The following is a 16,253-nucleotide window of genomic DNA, read 5'->3' on the forward strand; positions in this document are numbered from 1 at the left end:
TCAGCTCAAGGCTAGCGCTCTACCACTTGAACCACAGCACCACTTCCGGCTTTTTTCTTTTTTTGCTTATGTGGTGCTGAGGAATTGAACCCAGGGCCTCATGCATGCAAGGCAAGCGCTCTACTACCACTGAGCCACCTTCCCAGCCCCATTTTTTCAACATAGTGTCGTCTACATCTCATTGTTGCAATGGGTTCAGCCTGTATCCCTATTTAAACATTTTGTTTTTTCCCTCCCCCTCCCCAAATTATACCAACATTAAATACAGTGAAAACAGGGGTTATACTGTGGGGGGAGGAACATACAAAGCAACAAAAAAAATCACATGGTACCTTATAAATACATTAGAAACAATATCAAGGAAGAAAAAACCACTTGTGTCCCTATCTTGGGGTTCATTTTGCTTAAACTTTGTCTTATCTGGTCATATGTATATAGCTTTTGGACCTTTTCTACTTGTACCAGACATATACTAGTTATTGCAAATAAGGGAAACCATGGGACCTATGTTTCTTTGGGCTTATTGCAGCATTATTTACATAGCTATGATATGGAACCAACCTAGATGCCCCTCAGTAGATGAATGGATCAAGAAAATGTGATATATATATATATATATATATATATATGTGTGTGTGTGTATATATATATATATATATATGTATATATATATATATAAAATGGAATTCTATGCCTCCATCAGAAAGAGTGACATCACTCCATCTGTTAGGAAATACAAAGACTTGGGAAAAAACTGTTATCTCTTTCTCCCTCTCCCACTATAGATGTTCTGACCTCAAAATTTTCATTCCCCACTCTTGTTCTCCACAGCCTGGCTAGAAAAGGCTACTCCTCTGAGTCTTTTACAAGTGCAAGGTTGTGTTCCCATATTTCAGATTCATATAATTTGACTTCAGAGTTGACCCCTCTCCAACTGGATTTCTCATACATACTTTAAATGTTGTTCATTGTAAATTACAAAATGTAAAGTGTCTATTTTCAGCCATAAATCTGCCATCTATACTCATGATCTTAGTTAATTATGAATTTTCCTATAAAACATGGAAGTTTTATAGCCTCCTGAACCTCCACCTTCCACTTCAATAATTGGTCCTCGTTGCCAATATTGTTCAATTTTATCATCTCTTTATTTTGTTCCTTCTCATTGTATCCCAGTCATTCACCTATGCTGATGCTAGAATGTATATTTCCCAAGCTTGACCCTCACCATACCAGTGTCTCTATGACAGAGGCAATCTCTGTCCTCAAATGTGCAGAGTGACCTGGCACTTGTACCAAGCGCCAGTGGATGTGAATGACCACTGAGCTTTTCTGCTGCACTCTCTCCACTCTGACAATTCTTAACTTTTTCAGGACCTCTCAGTCTCATCCTAAGGACTCATCTCTCTATCCTTGCTGATTGTCTTCTACCTAGAGAGAACATCTTCTTTTGCCTGCCATACCTCCTCCCACACATTAGTAGGCACTATTCATCCTTCAGGATCAGCTCAGAAACCATCTCTACCAATCTCTTCTTTTATATAGAGTTTTTGTTCCCAACTTCCCTTACCTTAGCTGGTACAGTTTCCTTACCTCCATAGCCCAGTGACATCTGATGAATATATGTATTCTGAAATGCATTGCATTCTCAATTCCTTTCAGAGTAGCAATGGTCAAACCACATCTTACTTTTTTGTTTTTAACCAAGTTGCAGGTTAGGCATTTTGAAAGAGAACAGTAAGTTTGTATTGGAGCATTCCTTTGTACTCCTCAGGTCAGTTAGCAGTTTCCTTTTGATGCCCATACAATAGCTTTTCCAAATTTCCTTTTGGTGCCCATCCTTCTAGAATTCTGACAATGTCTTTTTTTGTGTGTGTGAAAATACCATACAGAGGGGTTACAATTACATGGGCAAGGTAATGAGTACATTTCTTATCAAGCATTGATGCCTCCTCCTTTGTTCCCCCTTACCATGCCTTCCCATCTCCCTCACCACCCCCCAACAGTATCTTTCTTATTGTTCTCCTTCTTGGAATTTGACCCTGGCTCAGTACAATTGATGGAGACTTCAACCTCTATCTGTACACTTCAGAGTGCAGCTGTTTCTTTGTACATGCTTGCCCTCCTTGCTCCTGTGCCCTCAAAAAAAAATCTTCCTGCTTTCTTCAACTCAGGCCTCTCATGCCCAGAAGCCCTCTTTCATCAACTCACTTCCTCTCTAATCTAGTATCCCTGCTGACTGTGGTTTCCTTTGCGTTGCCAAGACATGCTGTATTAAGGCCTCTTCCCCTATTTTGAATAAACTCTTTTTTAACCTTCTTACTGCCCTCCTTTTTACTTTTATTTCCTATAATATTTCTTGGAGACATAGCGTTAGTCATAATGACTATGTATTAGTCCCTTTTTTCACTAAGGTTTTAATTCTTCAATCTTAAGAGTCTGGTTTACAGTGAGATCAGTTTTCTGAAGTGGCTTCCTCCAAGTATATCAGCCTTCTATACAAGTTCCTTTTTCTGATCCTTCATCTTCCTTGACACCACACAATGCTGAGGGCCCCATTCTCTGGGGGCTTGTCTGATATGACAGTTTCCATTTTTCCTCTTATTTTTTGTGCCAGTGCAGGGGCTTGAACTCAGGCTAAGAGTCTCATGACCTTTCCTGCCCAGGCTGGCTTCAAACCATGATCCTCAATCACAGCCTCCTGAGTAGCTAGGATTACAAGTGTAGACCATAGGCACCCAACTTCCCCTTAATTTTTTAGCTGATTCTCTTTGGTCTCTTTTTAGCAAGTCCTTTTCCTACTTCCTAATAATACTTGTGTCCTTGAGTCTACTCTACATTGTCATACACTGCCTCTTGTACTTAGCTGTTCTTCCTGAATATGCTCTTTTGCCCTGGGTGACCATAGAGGCTCAAGAGTTAGGAAGAATATCTAAGATTTCTTCAGAATACTCAATTACTTCAGAGCTTTGCAGAAACACTTATATTTTGACTGACTGTAAACAGATGACCCTTCTATTAAATGATTTTTTGGTAATATTTGGAGTCATTGGTACAAAGTAAATAACCAAACATCTTTTTAAACCAATGGCTTTATTCAAGCCAATAAATAGAAGAGCAAATTATTTCAGAAATACAATACCAAAATTTTTTTAATTTGTGTTCTTATGTATTTACTCTTATGATGATTAAAATGGTTAGAGATTTTAAAAAATCAGAGGAAAGAGCAAGCAAGGAAACAAATTCATTTCTAAACCTTCTTAATATTTTTAAATTTTATAGTAGTCTAATATATACAAACACACTATGTAGAATTTACAGTCATATATTTATACCTTATTTCATTTCATTGTGCCTTGTTCAAACCAAAAATGAGTCAGATCTTACTAGGAAATGACATACTGTAACAATCACAAATTGAAAATAGATCTGCCAAAACTGATAGGAGGCTCTATGACCTTCATTTAACCCCTCATCTACCAAAGCCAGCTTATTTCTGCCTAGGTCCAACTACAATAATCTGACTTACATAGCTTTAAAGTACTAGACAAAAAATGACAGCATATCCACAGAACTGTCTAGAGAATTATTGGCAATTCCCTCTATCTTGGAGTTTGTGATTACTGTAGAACAAACCTGTGAGCCAGTATAGAGATGATGTCAGGTCTAAACTGTATCTTGAAACTGGGCGGAGTATCTATGGGAGAGAATTCCACCTGCACAGTCTCTCTTTTGTCTAGTAAGTTTCTAGCCCAGACATTGTCAGGAATGGGAAAATATGGCACATTAGCAAAGGTGTTTGCATTGCTAGACCTCCGCAGGGCATAGCCATAATGAAAGTTTCAATATTGTTAACATTTTATACCGTTTTTTGTCATTCATGAGGCTTAAACTCAGGGCTTTGGTGATGTCCCTGAGCTTTTGTGCTCAAGGCTGGCACTCTATCCACCTTGAGCCACAGTGTCACTTCCTGTTTTGTGATTGTTAATTGAAGATAAGAGTTTCACAGACTTTCCTGCCTGGGCTGGCTTTGAACCACAATCCTCAGATCTGAACCTCATGAGTAGCTAGGATTGCAAACATGAGCCACTGGCATCCAGCTAACATTTTTTACTTTTAAGACACAATGGACTTCTATTCTTCACTAAACTTCTAGATGTTATATATACAAAAAAAGAGTAAGTGATTCAAAAATCTTTAAGAAATTACAAAACTGTGATTCTATTCATTACAATGATTGCATTTATAATCTTTTATTCAGGCAGGGTCATAGGTTTGTGGGAGTTTTTTTTTTCTTTACTGTTTACCATGCTATATTCTCTTACCTGATCAGACTCTTTTTTTTTTGGTGTTTTTTTTTGGGGGGGTCCCATCGTGGGGCCTGAACTCTGGGCCTGAGTGCTGTTCCTCAGCTCTTCAGCTCAAAGCTAGCGCTCTACCACTTGAGCCACAGCGCCACTTCAGCTTTTTTCTTTTTGCTTATGTGGTGCTGAGGAATCGAACCCAGGGCATCAGGCATGCAAGGCAAGCGCTCTGCCATTGAGCCAACTTCCCAGCCCCATGATCAGACTCTTTAACCATGTTTACCTTGCCATTCTTTTGCTCTTTGGGGTCCTATGTGTTAGCTGGTCATTCTCAGAACTCTACCATCTTAGAATTCTTTGGACTTTTTGGGAAAACTAATCTGGGGATAGGTCACTGTAAACACTAAGTATCCAAGGTACCATCACCAATATCCATGAGCTCAAGGTAGATGGAGCCCATGTGAGTTTGATGAACTGATATAGATGACTAAGTAATACACAAGATAACGTACATACTTCTTTCCAAGTCTAGTGATCTCTTAATTTATTGGACCTTTCCACAGTGACCAGAACAGAGCAACTTCCCCGAATTCTTTTGCTTACACACATAGCACAGTTCAATCTGTCTAAACAGATTAAGTCTGTACCCAATTTGTTGTCTATCACAGCAGTATTCTTCCTAATTCCAGCTAAACCGAAAAAAGTTCAGATTTCCGGTTTTAAAAGCAGAAAGACCACTCAATCAAAGAAGAATGGAAGGATGGAAGCAGCAAGTCAACTTCATTTCGATCCTCTGATAACAGACCCTAAAATAATTCCATACTGTAGAATCAAGGAAAGAAACCTAGCATCTTACCCACACGGCTAAGTTCTGGCAATTTCACTAGTGCTCAGTGCTAGTTTTATAGTTACCCTCCCCCTCCCCCCAAAAAAAATGCCAGAGTAAGTGATTCAAAACTCTTTGGATTCACTTCTGTCCACTTCTGTTCCTCACCCAGCTTTCACCCTTCCCTCTTGAGCTGAGCTTGTCGCATCCCAGAGCTTCACTTTGCTCTGTTTTCTCCCTGCAGACCCAAAGGACATGAGTGAATTTGAGACCGAAGGCTTCTTCTCACTGCACCACCGCCGAGGGGCCATCAAACAAGCCAAAGTCCACCACGTCAAGTGTCACGAGTTCACCGCCACCTTTTTCCCACAACCCACATTTTGCTCTGTCTGCCATGAGTTTGTCTGGTATGATTAACTGCAGTGTTCTGCTACAAGCTCTGGGTTGGGTATTTTGTCCCATTTTGTCTTAATCTACCAAGTGTGGCATGCTGGGAAACAACAACCGTACAGGGACTGCCAAGATCTGAGGGGTGTGACTTTAACACAAAGCGGCTCTTGTGGATCCAACTCCACTCAGGCTCAAGGTCTGTCTTAGTTAACATCCACTGTGGCAAAGAACCTGGGACACTCAATGGGAAGGTTTACATTGGCTCACAAAGAGATTTTAGTGTATCACTGCTGTATCTTGCTGCTTTGTCCTACCTATGGCAAGGCAGAATATCATGGCAAGGAGTGCAGGACCGAGAAGAACTGCCCATCTCATGGTGGACAGGAAGCAAAAAGGGAGAGAGAAAAGGGGAGAGGGAGACGGAGATGGAGAAGGAGAAGTAAATGGAGAGAGGGATACAGGAGAGAGACTGATATCCCCTTCAAAATCTCTTCCTCAGTGACATCCATTCTAATGACACCACAAATCAGAACCCAGCCTTTGGAGGACATTTCAGATCCCAACCATAACGAAATCCAAAGGATTTTTAATTTCTGACTAAATGAGAGGCTGCTAGGGATGAGAGGAAAGAAGCCAAAGAGGCAGTACCTCCTGTTAACCATGCTTCTACGATTTTACAGTCAAAACTTCCTCCGCCTCACCATCCCCACTGCACTGTTTGCAACAGATGGCACTTTCCCATTGGAATGAGTAATTTCAATGAGACCCTAGGGTGTCTTCACCTCAGAGATCAGCTGAAGCATCAGTAACTACATAACCAAGGTGATGGGAGACTGGAGATTGAATTCACTCCAGTTTCTGATCTCAGCATCTGTGCCTGCCAGGAGATGCTCTTCTCCCTGGGCACCAGAATCAGTTCATGTACAAGTCCTAATTTACCAACAAATCCGAGGGTCACATAGATTTGGGTGGTTTTTCATTAACCTAATCACTTGAACTGCTTTCATTTTTCATATGATTGTTGGTCTGGAATCTGCCTTCACACTGAGCTTTGTTGGTTGCAAATGTTCTCAGACAGACAGAGGAAACAAAATGTGTTACACACATCATTGTCTATACATTAGCAAAGGGTATGTGAGAAGTGTTGCATTTTCTTTTATTATTAATACTTTTTTATTGTAAAAATAGTGTACAGAAAGGTTACCATTTCATGAGTAAAGTCATAAGTACATTTCCTATGGAGCATTGTTGTCTCCTCCTTTGTTAGTGATGCATTTTCAAGTGAGATGATGATTTGGGTTTTAAATTTAGGACCTGGAAATTGACTGCTAAGAGCCTCTGGTGCATTTTGGTCAAGCATTGATCCCATAACTGCTTACAAAATATAAGAATGAAAGGAAAGTCAACATCTCCTTGTTTATTGTCACACTTTTCACAAAAGCAACTTAAAATTTAGAAACTACTCTGGGCAGATAATGTATGGGAGTGCTATCATCAACTTAATCAGAGAAAACGTGTTGGCTTTAGGAAACCATGAGATCTTCCTTATCTCTAAAACGGCGTGGGCGGGGGGGGGGGGGGGGGGGATTTTTTAAGTAGTTGCACAAAGAGGTTCCAATTCCACGAATCAGGCTGTAAGTACCATACATCTTGATGGATGTCACCCCTTCCATCTTTCTCCCTCATTTTCCCTCTTCCCATCCCTACCCTCAGTCTAAAATGTTTTTGTCCTGATGTTCACCTGACCAACCAAATAAATCATGTCTGTGCTCTGTGCTCTGTTACAGGGGTCTGAACAAACAGGGCTACCAGTGCCGACGTAAGTAAAACGGACTTGTCTTGTATTGCCATTCTGCTTCTCATTCAGCTGTTCCTTCACTCCTGCAGATCTTAAGTTGCCATTGTCCCTTTTCAGAATGCAATGCAGCAATTCACAAGAAGTGCATCGATAAAGTGATAGCGAAGTGCACAGGATCAGCTATCAATAGCCGAGAAACTATGGTACATACCTAACCACATTCTTCTCTTTATCCTATACCTGGTTTAATCTTGACATTTAATTTTATAGTTCATGATTTTAATAATGCCTACACTTAAACCTGTAGCCTTATCAATGAATGTCAATCTAAGAACTCTTTTCAGTACTGATATTGATTGAATTATCAAAACTAGGAAATAAATAAAAAAATACAAATATGAATTTTAATTTCCAAGAGAAAAAGGTGTACTTTCCAGAGCCGAGGTGGGGGAGGGGTGGGAAGGGAGGTAATAAAACCAACATGGCTTTTTCCAGAAAGCCTACTTAGATAGTTGGTTATAAACAAATACACCTTGTAGGATCTACAGCTAGAGGTGACTGTTTAAGAGCACTAGACACTATGGTGAAAATGAACTGTACAACTTGTAGATGGGGACAGTAGAGAGCCAGGGAAAGGGTGACATTGTTCAAAAAGAAATGTACTCTGCATCTGACTTACGTAACTATAATCCATCTGTACATCACCTTTACAATAAAAATTAAAATGCATTACAAAGACTAAATAAGGCAATTACAAAATACAAGAGACATAAGCATTTTGTAAATTAGCACAAGATCCTGACAGAAAGATAATCCATATGTCAAGAAGCAAATATTCCTTTCAGAATGAATGCCAAGTTGTAGTATAAAGACGAGTTAGATTTTTACCTCATATAAGAGGGAAACTGAGATAAGAAAGTCATTATGAAATATTTTGATTTTCTTCTTCTATCCTTTTCTTATTCATCCAACATATATTCATTGTGTATCTAGCATAGAAGGCATTCGACTATGAAAGATGTATAGCCCAGGACAAAGCAAAACCGTTCTCATCCTCCTGGAAATTGCAACTTGGGAAAACAAAACAATTTGAGTCTTGATTGTCTTAAATGTTATGAAGAAAGCAAATACGTAGCGGAGACAAGATGCTTCCTCTAGAGGAGGTGTTTCGAACATCTTCCGTGAAGTACTCTTCTGGATGGAGAGAGAAAAGGCTATCTTTCTACCAAAGCAGGAAGGGCAGTTTCATTTGTTTAAATGGGAGCAGTGTTTTTCCTAACTCCCATTGGATCAATGTCCCTCCTTTGTCCCTTCTTTCTGGAATGATCCCTGGCTATGTTGATGGACAAATGCAGATGGTATGTTTGTCCTTACCCGGACAGGGGCCTTGGCCCTGGCGCTCAGCCTTCTTCAGGCACTAGACGGTCCAACAGCATCTGTGATGGATTCCACACTCATGCTGCCCATGTGTAAATGACAGCTTTCTGTTCACAATGCTCAAGTGTTTGTGAGGATACTAGAAATCTGGGAGCCAAGGATGGGCACAGGGTCACACACCTACTGCCTGTCTTCCAGTTCCACAAGGAGAGATTCAAGATCGACATGCCACACCGCTTCAAAGTCTACAACTACAAGAGCCCAACGTTCTGTGAGCACTGTGGGACATTGCTGTGGGGCCTGGCGAGGCAGGGGCTCAAGTGTGATGGTGAGTCCTGTGTAGCCCGGAGCAGCATGGTGGGGGGTGGGGGTGGGGATGATGAGCAGGGACAATGTCCACACCAGCCTGGCAAACCTGGGACGAAGCATGCCAGCCTCTTGGCACAGTATGCCACTGGGACTCTTTTCTTTCCACTCCAAAACGCCCTTCTCCTCACATCCCAGAGAAGGCAGGAACAGCCCAGTGTTGACCATGGGGTCAAAAGTTTGACCCCATGATCTTAGGTTCTACCAACACAATCTTGGGGATTAATGAAGTCAGCCTTTCTGCTCTACCTCACTCATCTTCCCAGAATTCCATTCCACTCTGACCCAAACTGCTCTCTCCTTGGTGGGTTCTGAACCTGGAATGTCTGCCTATGGTTTAACATAGAGCCCAGGAATGAGCCAGAGTCCAACCCTTGGGAACCAGTTTTCCTTGCCTGTTCTTTTCTTGGGGCTGGGAATATAGCAGAGCTTAGCTCATGCTACTACTTGCTGGTGGCCACTCAGCCCTACCCTGAAAGAACAATTCAGTTTCCCTCTAAATCCTGTTACCAAGGCATTCACCTTCAAAGACTGGAATGCTGTCATGGCGGGATTAAAAAGTAAGCAGGAAAAATAATCCAACAAAAAATAGACAAACTGGACACCCATGGCTCATGCCCAGAATCTTAGCTACTCAGGAGGCTGAACTCTGTGGATCTTGATTCAGAGCCAGACAGGGAAAGCGTCTAATCTCCAGTTAATCCGTGAAATGCTGGAAGTGGAAGTGGAGGTTTGGCTCAAGTGGTAGAGAACTAGTTATGGAAAAGCCCAGAGAGAAAACAAAGCTCCAAATTCAAGCCCCAGTACACACACACACACACACACACACACACACACACACACACACACACACACACAAATAGCCCTTTGCCTTCTGGGTAAAAGAAAGAGCAGGTGCAGGGCCTAGTTGATAAAGTCAAACTCAGTTGATGAAGCCATAACACAGACATTTTATTTGCTACACTAAATCTATAAACCTTCTGTTTTTCTTTGCAATCCTACTTTATGCCATGGGCTACCTTTCCTTAAGTACTACAGCCACATGACTAAAGGTGAAAGACTCTGCCCTGTCTCTCCTTCCTTACCTGGCAGTGCTTGTGTACCTGGTGGAGCTCAGAGTGACATCCAAACGGAGGAAAGGGTTAGGTTCTGCATCACTACCAAGGTGGCCACTGGTCATCGGTGAGAAACAACCTCCACAATCCCTTCATGAGCAAGAAAACAAAAACAAAAACACTTGTCTACTTTTGTCCAAACACCTGTTCCTGAACAAAATATGGATATGAAGGATACACTGAAGAATATCATTAACAGTTCATGGGGGGAAAAAATGTCCAAGTATTCTAACTATACAAACAGCAACCAGAGAAACCAACTTCTCACTGGCCTGAGCACCTATTTAATAGTTAAGGCAGAGCTTAGAACTTCCCCAAAGATTCCTTAGCATTATTTCACATTCATCTGTAAAAATGCATTGTTCCGTTCTTTTCCCTTAACATTCTTTCCTTTCCATTCCATTCTCTCCCCTTCTCCCTGTACCTTCTTTATTTCAAGTAGCTCCCCTTCCTTTCTTCTTTCACCTCCCCCTTCCCCTTTCTCCTCCCCTCCCTTTCCTTCCCCTTTTCATTTCCACTCTTACCTCTAATACCCCCCCCCAAACTTTCCCTGTCTTCTCCACTCTGCTGACCACCACCTGCCCTGCCCTCATCTGTTGATTCTTCTTGTCTTCTCCAGTTCTCTTCATCCCTTGTTCTTTGTCTCATTCTTGCCTGTTTCCTTATAAGTTAACTTCCTAGGTAGGGTCCCTTAGTTTTTACCCTGTCTTCTCTTTTCCTCTGTGACATTTCCCATGAAAATAGCCATCAGAAGGGACTATTTGAGCTCACAGAGATCCAGTTACCACCTCCTAGGTTAGTAACAAAGACTCGTGATGTTACCATGAGAGCAAGGGTCTTTCTTTCCTGACCATGTCCATCTAAGACAAGTGTAGATCTGGTTACCATTTTAAGAGCAAAGTAAAATGCCAGCCTAAGTAAAATGCCAATCTAGTTCTACCCACTCTTCAATAAGTGTCACACTTTGCACTTCAAGAATAAGTAAGAAAATCATGGCTCAGTCCATCCAAGACCTAAACCCTAGTAAATAGATTCAGTGTGACGTAAGGATCATGCAGAATTCTGGACTCCATCATTAAAAAAACAAACAAACATCATCTTTACTCTGCTAGAGATTTTGAATATATATAAAAGATTTTGCTTCCAATGCATCTTTTTGGCTATATCTATGCATATACACTGGGACTAATAATATGCTTATTTACATAGAAAATGTTATTTGATTTGCTTTATGATGAATTATCCAAAGAAGTAAGGGCTTGATAAAACTAAAAGTGAGGCTGGGCACCAGTGGCTCATGCTTATAATCCTAGCTACTCAGGAGGCTGAGATCTGAGGATCGCGGTTCGAAGCCAGCCTGAGCAGGAAAGTCCGTGAGACTCTCATCTCCAATTAACCAGCAAAAAGCCAGAAGTGGAGCTGTGTCTCAAGTGGTAGAGCGCCAGCCTTGAGTGAAAAAGTTAAGAGACAACACGCAGGCCATGAGTTCAAGCCTCAATATCGGCACAAAAAAACAAAAACAAACAAACAAAAAACTAAAGGTGAGAACTGTTAAAATATCACCTAGATATTTTAATGTGTATGTCACAGTTGTATTTGTGGAGCACCTACTTGGTTACACCACTCTCTGTTCTAGGCTCTCAGAACACAAATTACTAATAAGCTGATAAGATTTTAAAAGGGTGTGTTTGACAGGCTTTTCTGCCTAATTCTATCACATTTAGTTACATTAAGTAGAAGCGAGAGACTGGTTGCATTTCAATCCTCTAAGCTAGCGTCTGGAAATCTTTATGTGTTTGTTGTTGTTCATTGCAATGTTGATTTAAAAAAAAAAACATAATTTGGGGTTTTCTGAAAGGAATAACGAGATGTAATTGTTTTCACACTGACCGACAGGAACACCCATCCCTGTCTCCCCACTTCATCCAAGAAGGATCTCAAGGTCACAGAAGTGGAAATTAGCCCTTTTGGCTGATCCATAAGGACTCAGAGCTACACTGTTTATATCGAGTGTGGCTTGGTGCTAGGAATCTTGCTCAAAAGCCCTTGGAGAGGAGGTGGCTGTGTATGGTCGTTAGTGCCTACTCACTGTGCAAGATAAGACCTTCTGCCTAGCACAGCCAGAGCGATTCCCACTTCTCTTTCTTTTCCTTTCCAAAGGAAAGGAAAGGGGAAAAAGGTCTTTTTTGACTTACAAGAGTCAAAGACTTACTTTCTGAGCTACTTTCTTTTTAAATTTTTCATTATCTTGAAGAAGTTGCACCCAATGTGTACAACTTAATGTGTACAAGGTATATTGATCAATGTCACCTCCTTAGTCATTCTCTCCATCCCTCCCAACCCCACCCCACACCCTCAGTTTTCCTAGCTCTATTTTCATATATTTACATAGAATATTATGACTGCATCCTCCCATCCCTCTTCATTCATCTGCCCCTCTTCTCCTCGACTTTTCCTGATACCCCAAATACCAGCTTCCTGGTATTTAGATCATGAGACAATAAGTTTGTTGTTCAAAGGAGTTACACCACTAGAATTCTCCCCTGCACATACCATACTTTAATTAATGTGTGCATATATGCATATGATCCATATGACATGTTTACATATCATAGATACTTTCTATAACTGTATCAGAGATGTAAATTTAAACCATTAACCCATAAGTGCAAGAAATACCATTTTCACTGGGTGCCAGTAGCTCATGCCTATAAATCCTAGCTACTCAAGAGGCTGAGATCTGAGGATCATGGTCCAAAGCCAACTCAGGCAGAAAAGTCTATGACACTCTTATCAACTCAGAAAAAGCCAGAAGTGGTGCTGAGGCTCAAGTGATAGAGTGCTAGCCTTGAGCACAAAGAGGCTCAGGGATAGCACCCAGGCCGTGAGTTCCAGCCCCAGGACTGGCAAAAACAAAAAACAAAACCTAAGAAATACCAGTTTCTTTATTACCTTGAAATGCACTTCAATAGGATTCTAATGGTTACTGGGGAAGCATATGGACAAGACCTCTTGAGTGGCTAGGATTCACAGGTAGGAGCCACCAGTGCCCAGCTGGCATTGCATTTTGTGAACAGCTGCTGGAAAGGCATCCATTGACCAAAGTAGAGAAGCAAGCTGTAGCCAAAGGAAAGGGTCTGTACTGAGCATCCACAGGGGGATGAGAAGGGCATATAGAAAGCTGTGCTGGGGCTGTATGAATCCCTGTAGCCAGCTGGAAAGAAGTCAATGTGGCTACCTTAAGGGTTTACAAAGGCAACCATCAAGGATGTCAGATAGGAGGGAAAAGAGTATCAAGACTCAAATGTCCCTTCATTTTATGCTGCTTTTTGTTGTTGTTGTTGTTCCAAAGAAAGGATTCCAAAAAAAAAAAATAAAGGATTTTACTTTTTTCCCTTCAAATGCATCTAGAATAAAATAAAATAAAATTTCCTGTGAATAACCAAAAGTCCCTGGGGTCTCTACCTACCCATACTCCCAGTTCTATTCACAAGAGACTCAGATTGTCCTGACTGTTTCCCTATTAGCCTTGGTTCAAGGCTGTCCCCCACCCCACAGCCACAGAGCAGCAGTCCTACCCAGTGAGTTTATTAACTGGACCTCCCTCTTGGATGAGCCTATGGACCTCAGGTCCCTTTCCTTTCATCCAGTTCACCCTTACACACACACACACACACACACACATACACATATCATCCATTCTCAGTTTCCATTCTGTAAACTGAGGCTTCAGCCTGGAAGATAGAATAGCCCCACATAGTTCAGGGAGGGAGAGAGCTTCCTCTTTATTCCATTACTTTCTATAACCTTCAGAGAGACATAGCCCAACCCGGATGCATGCTGATCATCGACTTTCCTCCGGAGCCAAGAGGCTCTGGTCCTACCCCAAGAGAATGCCATTTCCAAGCACCAGTGGGTTCTTTCCTCCTGCTCACTGCCCCCTTTCTTACTTTCAGCATGTGGCATGAATGTCCACCACCGGTGCCAGACCAAAGTGGCCAACCTATGTGGCATAAACCAGAAGCTAATGGCTGAAGCACTGGCAATGATCGAAAGCACCCAGCAGGTAGGGAAGGTGTTGAGTTGGCAAACCCCCTATGTCACCTCAAATCTTTTGCTCTCTGGTCTGTAGCAGACTTACAGAATGTCAAGGAATGTAATTTTGAGCAGCTCCTTTGGGACCTCATTTGCATCTGCATGGCAATACTCCTTTGAGGCATTTGCTTATTAAATCCATGCATTTGTATTGTGTGGATCTTTAAGAAAACTTATTTTTCTCTCTCTCTCTCTTTTTTTTTTTTTTGCTTGTTTGGGGAGTTTTTGGTGTCAGTACTGGGGCTTGAATTCTCTTAGCTTTTTCCACTCAAGATTGGCACTCTGCCACTTAGCCAACAATTCTAGTTTCTGCTTCTTCATGGTTAATTGGAGATAAGAGGCTCCAGGACTTTCCTGCCTGAGCTGACTTCGAGCCATGATTCTCAGATCTCAATGTCCTGAGTAACCAGGTTTACAGGTGTGAGCCACAAGAGTGAGAGTTCTTAAATTGTTTGTGAGATGAGGAAGGGCAGAATGACATGAATTTATTAAAGTCACTGAGTATTTATTACCCGTTTTATAACTGATAAGGACTATGAAATAGCTTGAAGAGAAATACTTACTTAATGGGTTTGTCTCCCATTTTTCCCTCAGAGTACTGAGTCCAAGATGACTTTTACCTATGCCTTCATACTCCCTGAACTTCTGCCTTAAGAACAAATCTTCTTTGAGGGTGGCTGTGGCCTATGGAAGTTATTTCTCCACTGACCAGTTCTTTCTTGTTATAGAATGACATCAAGAACATGAAAGATTTCAGTTGGTCCCAAAAAGTTTGAAGTAGTTGTATATTCTCCACTAGTGCCTTGGATACAAAAACTCTCAGGGGATAAGGAATTCAAAGGGTGTTGGACAAAGATGAGCTTTAATCATGCTGTGCATTTGAGGAATCTTTAAGAGAAGTAGGAATTGAGCTCAGAGCCTTGTACTTGCTTTATTGAGCCACACCTCCAGTCATTTTTTTAGATGTCATCATGCTTCTAGCCCAGACTGACCTCAGCTGGTAATCCTCCTACCTATGCCTCCCATGTAGCTGGGATTGCACACGTACACCACCAAGCCAAACTTGTTTACAGGCATACAGTCTTGCTAAGATTTTGCCCAAGCTGACCTCAACCTGCAATCCCCGCGATCTTTACCTCCCAAGTAGCTGGGATTATAAGCATGAGCCACTGCATAAGGTCTAAATTGAGGAATCTTAAATGGCTTTTGTCCCCAGGAACAGCAAACTGAGCTGTCCCCCCATGGCACAAGGCTAGGCATCTGACTATCTGTCTGTTATCCAGGCTCGCTCCTTAAGAGATTCAGAACTCATCTTCCGAGAAGGTCCAGTCGAAATTGGTCTCCCATGTTCCATCCGAAGTGAAACAAGGCAACCAAACTTCCCCACCCCTGGAAAAAGAGGTAGCTGTCGAAATGGTCCCCTGTCAATCAATGTCAATCACTACTTTTGATCAGCCTTAACCTTTGTTCTATGGATTTAAACTCTCAGTTCACCTGGTTCAATTGACAGCCCTTTCCTGTTTAAAGATTACAGATTCAGCCACTAACCAAGAGGCGGGGATTTCTCAGAAAGGAAATCAAACGACTATTCTTAGGAAATCTTTCTGGGGAGAGAGGATGGGAGGAAGAATTGATCTGGAGGAAAAACTTCAAATCCTTCCTTAGAAAGTTATACTCTTACTTCCTGTCTGTATTAAATGGTATTGTAGAAAGGAATCTATCATAAAGTGAGATGGTCAGAAAATTATAGGAGTTGGTCATATTCTGTACCTGAAAGACTTTTTTAAGGAAATTTAAGGGTAGAAAAAAGAACGGCCAGGCCCAATGCCCTAAACACATACCACACATCACACTCCTATTTTCCCCACAATTTGATTCTTGGACTTGAATTGTTTCAATATGCACTGTAAAATGTCACTCTTGGAGTTAAGAAAGAATGTGAATGAATTTTTAAATGTAGAAGTAATGCAACAATATTATAA

The 16,253-nt window shown here is 41.4% G+C and overlaps 1 protein-coding gene across 2 annotated transcripts in view; it reads left to right on the top strand.

The window, feature by feature from the left end:
• Prkcq (protein kinase C theta) overlaps positions 1-16,253 on the top strand; it is an 84,731-nt gene that overhangs the window by 44,213 nt on the left and 24,265 nt on the right. For both annotated transcript variants that reach the window (XM_042686116.1, XM_042686117.1), the window contains exons 5-10: positions 5,375-5,537; positions 7,308-7,339; positions 7,436-7,521; positions 8,894-9,023; positions 14,133-14,242; positions 15,555-15,672. In XM_042686116.1, coding sequence (XP_042542050.1) covers positions 5,375-5,537; positions 7,308-7,339; positions 7,436-7,521; positions 8,894-9,023; positions 14,133-14,242; positions 15,555-15,672 — 639 coding nt within the window. The remainder of the gene's footprint in view (positions 1-5,374; positions 5,538-7,307; positions 7,340-7,435; positions 7,522-8,893; positions 9,024-14,132; positions 14,243-15,554; positions 15,673-16,253) is intronic.

Source organism: Dipodomys spectabilis, unplaced genomic scaffold, assembly GCF_019054845.1.
Source record: "Dipodomys spectabilis isolate Male_0828 unplaced genomic scaffold, ASM1905484v1 ptg000096l, whole genome shotgun sequence".
Classification (NCBI taxonomy): domain Eukaryota; kingdom Metazoa; phylum Chordata; class Mammalia; order Rodentia; family Heteromyidae; genus Dipodomys; species Dipodomys spectabilis.